The 15,441-nt window shown below is 35.7% G+C and overlaps 1 protein-coding gene across 1 annotated transcript in view; it reads right to left on the bottom strand.

Annotated features, from left to right (window-relative positions):
• Positions 1–594: 594 nt before the first annotated feature.
• Positions 595–15,441, bottom strand: part of LOC149784777 (uncharacterized) — a 59,504-nt gene continuing 44,657 nt past the window's right edge. Inside the window, exons 5-8 of the mRNA XM_089933051.1 lie at positions 7,078–7,668; positions 5,631–5,779; positions 1,786–2,031; positions 595–1,023 (exon numbers count right to left, since the gene is read on the bottom strand). Of these exons, the coding sequence (XP_089789177.1) occupies positions 595–1,023; positions 1,786–2,031; positions 5,631–5,779; positions 7,078–7,668 (1,415 nt within the window). The remainder of the gene's footprint in view (positions 1,024–1,785; positions 2,032–5,630; positions 5,780–7,077; positions 7,669–15,441) is intronic.

The following is a 15,441-nucleotide window of genomic DNA, read 5'->3' as shown; positions in this document are numbered from 1 at the left end:
ATGTCTGGAATAGAAGAGGCATCAGCATCCAGACCAAACTAAAGGTCTATAGGGCAGTTGTGCTCCCCATACTTCTTTACACATGCAAAACGTGGATGGTGTACCAATGCCAGGCCAGGAAACTGACCCACTTTCACACCACAAGTCTCAGGAAAATCCTCAACATTAAGTGGCAGGACAAGGTTCCCGACACTGAGGTACTCGCCCAAGCAGGTCTCCCCAGCATCCACTCCATCCTGATGCAGTCCCAGCTATGCTGGATGGGACATGCTGTATGCATGCCAGCAATCCCAAGGAGGTCAGAAGAAATGCTTCAAAGACAATCTGAAAGCTACATTGAAAACGTTCAATATAAACCCTGATTCTTGGTAGCAAACAGCAAGTGATCGAGTCACTTGGCATTCCTTCTTGCACAAAGGCTCCAAGTTGTGTGAATCTAGCAGGCCAGCAGCAGCAGAGCTGAATAGGCAAGCAAGAAAAGCATGTGCCATCAACCTTCCTGGAGAGGTCCCACTCATCCCTTGTTCCTTATGCAATCGAATATTCCATGCAAGGATTGAGACCTTCATATACCTCGGGTCCACCATCTCCAGCTCACTCTCCATTGATTCTGGGGTGAATGGCATGATTGCCAAGGCAGCTGCAGTGATGACCAGACTGAACAAGAGGGTCTGGAACAATCCCAACCTCACGGAGAAGACCAAACTGCATGTCTACCAGGCCTGCATGCTCAGCACACACCTCTAACGCAGCGAAACATGGTCCACTTATGCAAAACACAAGAGAAAACTCAACTGCTTCCACCTGAGATGCCTGCAGTGCATTCTGCACATCATGTGGCAGGACACCCAATAAAGAGGTTTTGGAATGCACCAACATGAACAGCATGTTCTCCATTCTCAGAGAGAGGTGCCTTCGCTGGCTCGGCCATGTTAAGGGAATGGACCCAGGCCACATTAAGAAGGACCTGTTATACAGGGAGTTAGCAGAAGGCGCATGACCGACTGGATGGCCATGTCTGCGCTACAAAGATGTTTGCAAGAAGGACATGAAGACAGCCAACATCAATGTCAATGACTGGAATAGCTGTGCTAATGACCGTTCCATCTGGCACCTAGCTGTCAGACAGGGCATTTAAAAAGCCAAGGAAGACAGAAACATAAAGCATGCTAAAAAGAGAGCCAGAAAGAAGGCGAAACATCGACTTACTCTGGAGCTACACCATCGTCTCCACAGATGGACACATGCCAAGAAGAATTTAGGATGAGATGGAGTTATAGCCAAATGGATAGCGAAAATATATTTCGCTGATTAGTCTATCCATGTTCACAATGTTATCACCAGTGTACCTGATGTAATATGCAAAGTAGTCTACCCATGGTGCAAGTTCACAATAATGATATCACCAGTATACCTGTCTAAATATGCAAACTAGTCTATCCATGGTGTATGCTCACAATGTTGTTACAACTGTACCTGTCCTACACTAATTAGTCGATTCATGACACATTCTGAAAAGCATATTATCACAAGTATACCAGTATTATGTCAAGTTGTCTACCCGTAACACATGTTCAAAATGATGTCAAAATCCTATGCCAGTTAGTCCAGTCATTGCACAAGTATGTTATCACCAGTGCATCCATCTTATTCTAAGTAATCTACCCACATATACCAATCTGTCCATTGACTATACATGACAATAATATTATCAGTAGTGTACTCACCTTATCCCAATTATAGTACCTATGGCACATACTGACAATGACGTTATCACCAGTGTACCTGTCTGATGATACATTTAAAACTATTATGCATACCTTTCTGAATGGAACTGGAGAAGACCTGGTCTGTTGCTCTTCTTTTTCTTTGTAACCTTTCAGTAGATGTTTGAAAAGACTCTTGGCTGATGGACAATGTTGGCTGTTGTCCAGAATGGGCAGGTTTTGATGCAGTGGTTGCAGTGACCATTCCTGCTTGCGTTATATGGGGGTGTTTATATTCCTCACTGCACCTAATGGCTGATAGTCTCTGATACAAAATATTACCATATTTAGTAACTGATATTCCATGACATGAAATTCAATAATCGTAATTTAGATAATTGCTGAATGAAACACAAACAATGGGATGGTCCAAATATCAATTGTCACATCTTTGTTAAATGATGATACAGACTAAACACTGCAAACTCTAATTCATCAACATCACATTGCATAGTTGCTTATCAAGCGAGTTAAAACACAGAAAGGCTCCTACAAGGCCTACAAAGGAATTAAGGCACAAAAAGAAATGTTGGCGGGACAATAAAAGCTATGCAATTTATTTGAAATTCATCATAATTAAGGGAATGTAAAGAAGCTGGTCTGTCACTCAAAGGCTGTAAGACTGCTGAAAACTGTGGAACATTGTTTTCATTTTCTGCCAAGGTCACAGAGAAGTCAAGCTGCATACCAGATTTTGTACTGTACAGAAAAGGGCCTAAAGAAAATTGAACAGTGACCTTAACTTTGATAACAAGAGTCCCTCAAATGGAATGACAATGTACTGGACAAAAAGAATGACTATGTACAAATTCAAGACAAGACTACTTCCTATATTTCACCACTTAGTGTTGAAATCATCTCTGAAAATCTTCATCGATGACAAGATTTTGTGTTAACTGATATGGTACACAAATTAGATGTCAGCTTGGCACCAATTTTATTTGCTACAAAGTAGTCTTTATTAACAATCTTTTGGTGCAAATGTCATGTCATAATAAACATCCATTAACTGGGAGCAGTGACATAATGATTTTTAAGGTAGTCATTGTGGAAGCCATATTCTATGTACAACAGTCACCTTTTCATGTAGGACCCTCAAGGAAACATAAAAAGTATATTGTTGAAAACCCTGTGTTGATATAGCAAACTATTTTGAAGGGAGTAGACACATAAAATGCTTGCCAGTAGCTTTCCATGATTTGGTGGTTCTTCCTCCACAAATTATACTGGCCACCATGTATATACCATTATACTAGCCACCATATATAACCAATCATGCACTAGAAAATGGCACTAAACCTTAAACAACAACAAGAACCACAATTAAAGCAGCACTAACAAGATTTACAAGAACACAGCTGTGGTAGCCATACTGGACATCAGATAAGCACCATTTTACTTTGAGACTAACTAGATCAACCAAGAAGTCTTGCAATGAACACCCCATGCTAGCATCAGTTTCTAGTCAAGCAGAGTTGTGATAACAAGATTTTTATGATGGCTACCATGGCAGCCATATTGGATATTAGATCAGCACTATTTGTTTAGGATCAGCTATCTATCATAAGAAGCCTTTTAATAAAACCATATGGTGATAGACCATCCATTCAGTATGAGCAGTGTATCCCCCAGGGGTGTAAAATTGAGGGTACAAAAAAACCCTTGGTGTCAAAACTGGGGGTCAAATAAAAAATGTGAGGGTCAAAAAAATACTAACAAATTTTCATACGATTCATACTTTTTCAGCTTGAAATAGGATATTGCAACTTGCACAACATACTCTCTCTCTCTCTCTCTAAACATACAAATATACCAACATGCACAATTAACAAACAAATGCATTGTCCATTTAACGAATAATTGCATTAGTTCATTTTTCTTTTAAAGTCGTACTTTTAACAGTCTCCTCAAGCAATATTATAGCCCAACACATTACATATAAGCCAATACAGAAAGCCAAATAAATCTTTTTAATGAAATGGGAGTTAATTTACTGCCTTTCATAAAATGTATACTATCATAGGTTTCATTGTACTTCGTCCTACAACACATTTATTCAAATATCCAGGAGGATAATGATTCATCTTCTTTCTAATAAGTTACACTTGAACTTTAAGATCTTTCTTTAATGGCAGCAAAAGTTAAAAACAAACAAAATCTGCAATGACCCACTGACTTTGTAATCCAAAAAACGCATTTGTCTCTGCAAGTTTACTGATTTCATTGTTGTGAAATAATGTCTTAGGTTATAATGTGTTCTCCAGATATCTTATGGCGAACGAGGGCAGATTTTTGAAAATTCTAAAATCCTGTCACTAAAAGATTATTCACTTTTGCAGTCTTTGCAATCATGCAATCAGAAGTCGCACTGGTAATCATAATGAATGTGCCGTATTCCAGTCAAGGGAATTATTTTCTCCATTTTTCATTAAAGTTAGTTCCACAGTTACTCTTTTGTGTTCTGCTTCTTTCACTTTCTTTCTTCGCTAATGCATTTTAGTGCATGACGTTTTAATCTGGTGATCACTTTCTAGTGCAACAAGCCTTGAGATTAAACATCTAGATGACAGCTTGCTCGATGGAAATCGCGAGAAGCTTGCGAGATTAGGGGAAGCTACTCCGTCATAACATTCCCTATGCTAGTCTGGTTCATTGTTTTATATGTTCCCTGCGTTGCACTTTGCTATACGAATAGAGGAGCGCAAGGCAGGGAGCAAACAAAGCGGGGAACAAGTCAATGCCTATACTCAAAGTATATAGGATGCCATACATCATCCAATGCATTGGGTATTAAATAAATCCTGATAATATTATGAAAATCCTTTGTGTCAAAAAAACGCATGGCAACAAAATGTTTGTGTCAATTTTCTCCAGCATGCGTCCCTGACGCACAACTGTGCGTAAAGGGAAACACTGCAGTATGAGTAACGATACTAAGATTTTCATAACAGCTGCTATTGAGGCCAAATTGGATATCAGACTAGCACCATTTTCATGTGGTGCCAACTAGACATCCTAAGAAATCTTCTAGCAAAACCCACATTGATTTTATCATCCCATTTAAAAATAGTGAAAAAAAGGCCTTAGGTTGGCATAGTTTCACCATGGACCAACCAGAAATCATAAAAAGTCTTTCAGTGAAAACCCAATGCTGACATGACCATCCCATCCATTACAAAGTAGCAATAACAACATATTTATGACAGGTGATGTCATGGCTGTATTGGAAACTGATTGGTGCCAATTTTATTCAGGGCCAACAAGACTTTATGTAATGTCCTTATGTAAACACCCCATGCTATGACCATCCACTCAGATATAATAGTAATAGCAACACTTTCTGGATGGTTATTATGGTAGCCATATTGGATATCTGAGTGGCGTCTTTTTCATCTAGCTCCATCTAGACCATAAGATGAGCATGTATGTGAAGTTTCAAGGCAATTCCCCCCAAGTAGTTCAGAGGGAAAATGTATGTGGGTTTGCATTGAGAAGCCAATGATATTACTCTAGTTACATATGAGCTCTGTCAAAGTGTGTGGTCATGGGTCTTATTAGTGTATGTGTACATATCCATATTTGTTCATCTACTATTTAACTTTGAAACCTTGCATGGATTTAGCCTATGGCTTTAATAAAGAAACATCAATATTTATTCTTCTGCTTGATTACTTCAAAAACTTGCATGGATTCATATTAAACAAACAGAACAATTTTGCAAGCTTCCTCTAATTATAGCTGCAGGTTTTAATGACTTGTGACAATCACTAGCCATGGGAATGAAATGACTGTCACATTCCTGACTCTCATAAAATTGCAGTCTGTAACATACAGTAGCTATGTGTTATTGACCAAATTAAATACCTGTAAAATTTTATCAACATGTGTCCCCACTAAAATCACTGGTGGTGGGATGACTGTATAAGATGTTGTAGGGGACTGTGCAGAATTCATGTTTTCTGTATCAGGTGGTGCACAGGAATGTACGGAATTCATCCAGATCTCAACTAGCTCTAAAAAAGTCAAGAAACAAAATATATCATAAACATTCTAAGCACTGACAGAATAATGTACATGTACTTGCTGACAAAATATTTACTAAAACAATACTTAGTTTTTGACAGATTTAATTGAATGTGTATCAGAAAGAAATGACTAAAAAACCAAAGAATCTGAAGTTTCTGCTTTTGCCGGACATTTCCAGTAGATCAAAGAATGTGATCTACAAACTCTGCTCAATCGGATATCAACCATGAGAGTTTTGAAATATCTCATATATCAATTAGTCTTTGATTTGTCCATTTAACTGCCAAATAAACATCTTAATGAAGTAAAATGAAAAAGTCACTAAGTCAAGTTTACAAATTATTTCTTTCGCAGGCGATCAATATAGGTGTTGCCAACTAAGCTTACCTAAGATTCAAATGTATGCATTGTTTTCTGTTTGTCAGGCAATCAATGGAGGTGTCACTGTCTAAGCTTGTCTGGTCATTATGTTTTCCCAGTTTATTTAAAGGCTCTATAGCCACAAAATGCAAGACAAATAGAGGTCTTACTGCTTATCTCCCGACCATATCAAAATCCATATAGTTCAGTGACTGCTCTAGGTCCTGTACTATAGACGTTATATCAGTCCCTCACACCATGCTGTTTGTGTTCCTGCATGTCAGCTCAGTTTAAAATAAATTATGAGAAGCCTAAACTCAGACTAAGGAAAGACAGGTACTTGCATGAATAACTGACTTTACAGAAAATGACTGTTAATTAGGTGTTACATATTTTTAAGTAGTAAGTCAGCTGATTGTTAGCAGTTACAACTGAAAAACAGTAGAGTGACATAAAAATACTATTGCTGGGAAAAATTTTGAAGTTTTTATTTCTGAATGAAAATAACATGAAGAAATAATTAATTCATGAGAAAATTGGTTAATCGTAATAGGATATTACTGTCATTAAAGCAGCATCAAATCTGGAACCAAAAAAGACACATTTTGTGGTGCAATTAATAATTAATTCTATCAATCATGTCTTTCTTGGCATGTCATGTTTTATCTCCTTTAAATGCTTTTATGCTGCAACTGACAAATATCTGGTTATTATATTAATTTTTCAAGACCAGCCGTATGGAATCAATCCTTTAGTCGTCTCAATATTCTCTTCTGAATACAACCGAGTTCTTACAATCTTAACCAAGAAATGTTTACAGTTGTACAAACAAATGTGATTATTTTTTGTATATTGAAAAATATCTTTTATCTGTGTCAAATACAAGATAAGTGAATTCACAGATGAGATGAAGCCCAGCACGTACCATGAACTTTGCATTTCACTTTCCCCTTAGTGTCAAAGTAACACTCATCTTCTACAAAATCAGTAATTTGTCCACTGACATCTGAAACTAACAGGTAAATGGCACGTCTTGTCAGGAACATCTGGTGTGTTGTGTAAAAGGCGTACTGCCCTGCAAAGTCCCACATTGTTAAACGTGCATACTTTCTTACATCCTGCTTTGTTTTGTCTGGATTTTCTTTCAATAATTTTAACATTTCCCTCAATGGATCTGTCTTATGACTTTCAGTGGCATTACTTTCTTGAGGCTCTCTTCTGGGCATCATGTTATTTTCAGACTGGGTGAGATTACTCTGACCTACAGTGGAAGGTGATTCTTCTTGAAGACTAGCCGTAGATGAAAGATTCTGACCAATATTCTGTTGAAGCGCCCGGTGATATATTACCTCTGTATCAGTGTCATCATCAGCAACAATGGGAGTTGGACTGTGGTCAGCTCTCTCCTGTTGAGGAGAGCTTGCAACCTGTTCCTGATCTGCAGTGCTCTCACTTGTTTTGTAATTCTCATTCAGAACTTTAACAAGGCGTTGTAGTTTATAATCCTGTTCTGAATCTGAAATCAGAATGAACAGGTAGTACAGTTGAATAATGCCTGGCAACAAAAAAATCAATCTGGAAATGAAAAACGAAAATAAAACTTCAATGATCTTTTGTTTCTCCACTACATGTGGTGGGCCAGATAAGCCACCCCATGCTACTCCAAGTTTAAATACTGTGGTGGTGGTGGTGGGGTAGATACCAAGCAACTGAACACCAGCACTCTTTTGGTGCATGTGTACCACCACCACACAGGGGTTGAGAGGGAGTGACTGACAGTAAAACAGTCAATGCAAGAAGGCTACCATTGCTATGTATGTATGTATGTATGTATGTATGTATGTATGTATGTATGTATTTATGTATGTATGTGTGTGTTTGTGTGTGTGTGCATGCATGCATGCATGTATGTGTGTGCATGCATGCATGCATGTATGTATGTATGTATGTATGTGTGTGTGTCTGTGTATGTGTGTGTGTGTATGCATGTGTGTATGCATGTATGTATGTATGTATGTATGTATGTAATGTAATGTAATGTAATGTAATGTAATGTAATGTAAACAGCATCTTAGCACAATAACAGCTACATGGCACCAATAAAAAGCAAAATTAAAAAATGTAAAAATGAGGATTGTACAAGAACTTAGAAAAAATAAATCTTCTCAAACAAATGTAAACACTGCTAGAAAATAAAATCTAAAAATGATGCTATAATTTTATAAAATGCATACACAGAAACTTGTAAACAATAACTGCTCTTGAAAAGACTATGAAGTCAGCGATTAGTAATCATATAGCAAACGACACTTCATCATTAAGCTGATTACAAGTTTACCAATGCAAATATAATTTCAACATGAATTAAGCATTAAATGCATGTTTGTTTTGAAAACATTGCCTAATTAATGCCTTTTCCTATTCACCCCATCTTTAGATTGTGCATCACTTCTGTTGTATAATACACACTTCCTTATACTTTGCAATTTATATGCTGTAGTAGCCTTCAAATAAAAAAATGGACACGACAAGGCAAAACGTTGAAAAGGCACAGCCAAAAAATGCAAGAATGCCACTTGTTTCTTTCTTCTACAGTACACACATCCATAGCACATATTTGTGTTGGTCTATTAATTTCATATGAAGCTAAAGCAATGGATCTTGGCTAATAAGGCCTTATTTCCCATACAGCAGAGCTATTGATCTTGACTGGTTTAATGCAACATGATAATGGCATTGCTGTACCAAGCAGCATTAATCTATATAAAAGGCTTATATTAGAAAAATATGACTACATTCATTTGGAAAAGGGACTCAGCTGTTAGGATTAGTATTTGTGGTTAAGAATGCAATGTATATGTACCAATATGAAACAAAATCACCATAATCCATGGGATGTTTTACTGAAAGCATCTGTTCATGTTTGGGATATCAAATAGTCATGCTGATTTCTACTCATCAACTTGTAACTAGGTATTTTTACTTGATGTTTATTTGTCAATCTGTTTCCTGCTTTCATGATGATTAAATCGTTTCCAAAATAATCTGATAAATACTGTAGTGATGTTGCAATGTGACATTTAATAATCAGCTCTAGCCTCAGTTTTGGTACTTGTAAAAATGTTCAATAATCACAAAGCTTTCAGTGGTAAATCAGAGTGGATGGTAGTACTAATATTAGTACCCCTACTTCACGGATGTACCACATGGCGCACCGTAGGTGGGTGGGTGTTGTCAACATTTTTGGTCATATTAATTTATTTGTTAATAGATATATTTATCCAATACCAAGAATTGGTTGATATGATTCTTGAGTATATTCCATACTTGAATATAAAATGAACATAAATTATCATTTAAACTCTTTAAATCAATGATGTTATGAGGTTAAATAGATGAATGCTTATCATAGGTACAATCACCCTAATTTCCAGGTTTGGCACATTTGGAACACCACTGTCATTACCTTGTTTCAAAGGTCCCTTATGATATCACTCATTTATAGAGCTAATTTTTTATCGTATTACACATTTTGACCATTTAGACACATGTTCATTTTCCGAACTCTTTGCTGATATAGTAAGTCATGTAGATTTTCAATCACAATTATTAATTACTGTTAAGGTGTAGTTTTGTTGTTATTAATAGCATTTTTTATGTTTGCCATGCAATCTTTGCTTGAAGATTATTTTATAGGTAGCTGTTACCCAGAAAACAATAGAATTTTCCCCGCCAGGTGCAGACTTCAACAGAATTCCTTGGGGAGTATAAATAGGCTTGTCAGCATTTGTGCTAGGACCAGGTCATATTTCTGACGTCCTGTTAAGAGTTCTGGTTATTTAGACCCTGCGTGAGAAAGTTGTTTTACTATTTTACTGCATAGCTGGTTTCCCTAAACACAGTAATTTTCAGGAATGTACTGTAATATACAGTAATGGAGATGAAAATATGGCAATGTAAAAGAAATTTTAAAAATGTAGTAAATTAACAATGCATATCTTGGTATGGTTTGTTGTTATCCATTGACATTAATATTAACATGGATGGTGCTTATGTTGTTGTCGTTGTTGAAGGGTTTAATGCCGTTTTTCAGCACACGATAGGCTATACATGGCGGCCAGTATTAATGGTGGAGGAAGAATCTGGGCAAACCCCGGATAGAACCACCGACCCACGAGAAGCTGCTGGCAAGCTTTCTCACATATCCACATTAACTGAATCCAAGACTCGAACCCACGCAGACAGGTGAGACGGCAGTGACCTGTAACGGAGAGCGCTTTAGACCACTCGGCCACTCAGGGCCCTGGTGCTTATATAAAGTAACAGATTTCAAACTTGTATCTATACTAAGGTTTACTATACTATGATAAATACATAATACAACTAGATTTTGAACTAAGCATAATTATATTTATTTGTTTATTTGTCCAGTTTGGTGAGAACTTATTCTTTTTATGTTCTATGTTTTGTTATAGAATATTTAGTTACTGTAATGCAGAGGAAATGCAGTAATAGACACACAATTCACATTAATTGCAAAGATAATCCAATTAGTAGAACAGGCAGTGTCATGTATGACCAAACATAATTATCCTTTAATGGCATACTTCTAGATGCAACTTTCATTCTTCATGTAAATAACTGGACTCGAGGTGAAAAGAACGAGTTAGCTCATATATATACATACAGGGTTAAAATGGTATAGGGGTCAATGATTACAGGCACAACAATGGGTGCAGTTTACCAGCAAACTTGGGTTCAAATCTTATGTAGAGAGCGAAATAAAATTCTGTAACCTGTATGGTGAAGTTATTTATTCATATTTATAGAAATTTGCTAGCATTATGAAGCATTCTGCTGTAGAAACCTGGGATAGAACTTTCCATTCTGTATGGTACATTGATGAATTTTATATTCAGTGTCCATTACTTAATTTCTTTCGAATTACAGTGTTTTATCAAATTACTGAAAATAACTAAGTTTAATCATAGGAAATCATGGATAATAATAATAATAATAAGTACAAGCTTGATTAGGACGCCATTGAATGTTTCTCAAGGTTCTACTCATACATTTGTTATATTGTAATGATATTGTAATGGGCAGGATATCTAGCCTCTAAAAATTTTATACGTTTCAAATTAAGTTCATTAATCGTAAAACTCTCGGTGCTACAGTATGGTGAATGGTAGTACCAAAACTACTAGACCTAGTACCTCTACTTCGCTGACCTGGTTCGCCATCGTACCTAGGTGAGTGGGTGGGTGTTGTCAACATTGACAGTCATCATTAATTTATCAGTTAATACCTACCGTTATTCAATACTAAAATGATGATCGGCATGATTCTGGGGTGTATTTCCTATTCGCATATACACTGATCATAAATCATTCCTTGAATTCTTTCATTCCATTGTGTTGTTATGTGTCAATAGCCGAAATATTGGTCTCGTTTCCAGATTTGGCACATTTGGAACACTTCTGTTGTTTATATAGCTTTGGTGGCGCTCTACAATTTCGTATTTTCCATAGGTTAGGATTTTAAAGAAAAAGAATTTCCCCAGGTTTCCTCACTGGTTATACTGTCTGTTTAAAAAAGACCTTGTATATCTTAGGTATAATGCAAAGAACCTTTAATTCCCTTTATTTTGGTGTATGATTGATGGGTGTACTATGGGTTATAGAGTATACAGCTTGGCCTTACTTCAGATGTGCATCTTTCAAAAAAGTGCTAGGTCTACTTGGTCATTTTCACTTCCTGAACTTCAGAGGTAAATTCTATAAAAAAAAGAGCTGATAACATTTTTTGCATTTTATATATTTGGTAATTCATTCATTGCACTTTCAGAAGCTGGTATTGTCTAGTCTGACAAAATTCATTTTCCCTATTTTAATAGCCGCTATGTATAGTGTACTTTAGACTAATTCAGGCTGATTTTTTAACACAAGGGAGCAGCCATTTTAGTTAGCAGTGTGCTTAAATCATGCAAAATTTCCAAAAGTACAATATCCAAAAGAAATATCGTCCACATTACATTAATGTAGCATAGAGGTATGCCAACATTCTCTCCATTGTGCATGTTTTAAATGCGAACTACTTCGCCTTACATACGTCACTTTCTCGAAAGTACATATTATCTGGTGAGCGCCCCCTTAATGGTTAGTTGTCGCTTACGGCATCAACTATTTTAAATTAAACGTTTTTGTATCGAAAATTTTGACCATTCAAAAGTATATTTGTTGTGTGCACACATAGCTAATACTCTGTGTTATATAGGATTCTAATTACATTTATTAATTGGTGTGTAGTTCTTCTGCTATCAGTAAGAAAGTTTGGTTGCCCCTGAAAGCAAGCGCTCGCAGATTTTTTACCTGCAGTTGCTACCCAGCGAACGTTAAAAGTTTACGTGCCAAATGCAGAATCCTGCAGAATTCCACAGGAGGTATAAAAGGTTTGTAACCGTCTGTGTTGGGACTTCATTGGTTTTTCGAGGGTCGTGTTATCAGCTCAAAACTTTTAGAACGTGCGTAGGAAAATATTTTACAATTTTTTGGTACTATAAAGGTCATATAAGGCAGTGCGCAAAGAAAAGATAACTCTTTTGTTGATCATTTTCCGCGAATGAGAATTCATAGTTATTTCACAACTTCTACATAAATAAATGCAAAAATAAAGTTTTTATAGTACATTTGGAACAGGACTAAGACTAAATTTTGAGATCTGCTTCTATATGACTAAAATTCTTTCATAATATTTATTTGTTCAATTTTTTATTTTTTTTTTAAATAACCAGCTTTAGCTTAAATATCTGCTTAATCTGTTAAATTGGAATCAGACAGTAATTGTCATGATCCTGTCAGGCCAAATCAAGTGTTTCTTGCCGACCGTGTTCAAATAATGTTTATTACAATTTAATAGAAATGCAACATCAAATAATAATAATAATGATAATAATAATAAGTGCAAGTTTGAGTATAGAGCAGATGAGTGTTTCCCAATGTTCTTCCAATAGTTATTTGTTAATATTGTAAAGCTGTTGAGTGTTTCTCAAGGTTTTGTATAGATGCTGTTAGTTGTTATTGTTATAGCCATTGGGTGTTTATCTAGGCACTATTTGAAGTTAACCCATATGAATGTAATGAAATGTTAGCCAATCTTTCTAGTCCATCAAATAAAAATAATTTTAATATAAACTCTGAACATTATACTTTGATATTTGTAATTGTTTATATCAACTTTTGTCATAAAAACTGTTGCTTATACATTAAAGGTTATGGACTCCCAACTTGTTTGGGATGGCAGTCTATATTTTATGTCGGTGTTAATATCTATTAAAGAAAAAAAAATGTCTTTGTCTTCATGCTTGCCATAGCCTTAGAATTTAACACTTCGGAAAATGAAAAGTTGGAGAAATGTATTTGTCTTGCTGAATCTTCACAAGTTCTTTCCACAAACAATGTTGGATGCATATCAATATTAACTAGGAATTCAACCATTGAAATTTTGAAATGCAATAGCACAAGAAATTTCACTGGCCTTGGGTAAGTGGACTACTGTTATATATGAGCCATCATTAAGATGATAAATCAAATGCACACATGTACACATGCAAATACAACTGTGCAAGCCTTCTAACCTAAACCCCCAGGTGGCCTGGTTAATGGCTTATTTGGTGTTATTATATATACCACTCACCATGTAGCTATGTTACAAAGCAGGTTAGCATGCAACAGAGGGTGACTAAAAGCCAAAGGGTGCATACAGGGTGCAAGCAGCATATACACTTGTGTAAATACATAGAGAAGGAAAAAGAACTTTAAAAATATGATACACATAACGATATATACTGTGCTAACATATTACATACTTGTAGTCAAAGGTTAACATGATGGCTTAAAAATTCATCCTTGTCTGCACATATTTAGAACATGTGGTTAAAGAATAACATGTCACTTCTAGTTGCTCTTTCAACCTGGTGAGCAGCATTTTAAGCAAATTCAGTATTACCGGTATGTCCTTTCTAAAATGGGTAAAATTGATTCATGACAAGGAAAATTTCCAAACTACTTGCATACAATAGCTGACTGAAAGCATTAGGTCAAAGTTCAATAAGAACATTACTGTTCTTATCACCAATTTGTTCTGATGTACAATTTAAAGGTCTGAAAGGATTATATTCTTTGTGCATGGACATAAATCTGTTCACTGTTCATCCAGCACCTGTCCAATGGTCATCCAGAATCTAAACTTTCTATCCGTTCTTGTACCCGAAAATGTTTATGCCTGTATTATATTTGCCTGCCACATTTGTTTTAAAAGTGACAGGTGGGAAATAACAAATCTCTCTACAATTTAGTTAAAATAATTTTGTAATCAACCTCAACATCATTGAAAATATAGAAAACCTTATTGTCATGTGTATTACATATCAGCCAATGTGGGTATGAAAACACTTGCTATTATCTTCACTGGGTCAGTAGTTACTCATGATATTTTACAGTTTCTTCCTCAACCAAATAAGCAGACTGTTATGCACTCTTATGTTACCTGTTTAGGCTCGAATAAAAAGTAACAAAAGAGAGAGTGAAAACAACAACCTTTGAAAAATGTAACAAATAATTTATTTCCCTGGAAAAAAAAAACACTGTAACAATTGAAGAAAATAACATATGGTTTTAAGAATCAAATCCAAAAATAATCCAAGAATAATCCACGAATTAAATTTTAGAAGTCCTAATAATGAAATGTTTTACTGAATTCAAGTTTGAGTCCCAACGAAGAATCCAAAATGGAAGGTGATGACGTATACTGTAGTCAGTATGGTGCTGTATCATCTACAGTTCTTTTATATCCCACATTCAATAATATTCTGGTGTTTGAATTTCAGAATAAAATTTAAATAAATGTCTTTGTCCAAGAATTCTGCATGAGCACTCAAATATTTCCAGGAAAAGAATTAATCTTTAAGAATCCAAATAATTTGAATAAAAATAATAACTCCAAACTGACACAACAGACACTTTCCAGTGTAAAGAAAAAGCCCCAACTGAGAAATATCTCTATAAACAAGGATTATAATAGGATTAAATGATCATGGTTGGGTATTTATCGATGTGTAAATTTTACCTAATCACTCACAAAGTAAATAAAATCCTTATAATTCCAGTTTCATCCTTTCTACTATCAAATCAACTTATTCCATCAATAATGCATTCCAATTTAAGTAGCGCATACTTTCCTTTCATTCGCTGCTTCACATCGACCCATAATATATAGCCTGTACAGAATC

This window comes from Sinohyriopsis cumingii, chromosome 14, assembly GCF_028554795.1.
Source record: "Sinohyriopsis cumingii isolate HCF-2022 chromosome 14, ASM2855479v2, whole genome shotgun sequence".
Lineage (NCBI taxonomy): Eukaryota > Metazoa > Mollusca > Bivalvia > Unionida > Unionidae > Sinohyriopsis > Sinohyriopsis cumingii.
This window is presented reverse-complemented; position numbering and strand designations above follow the sequence as displayed.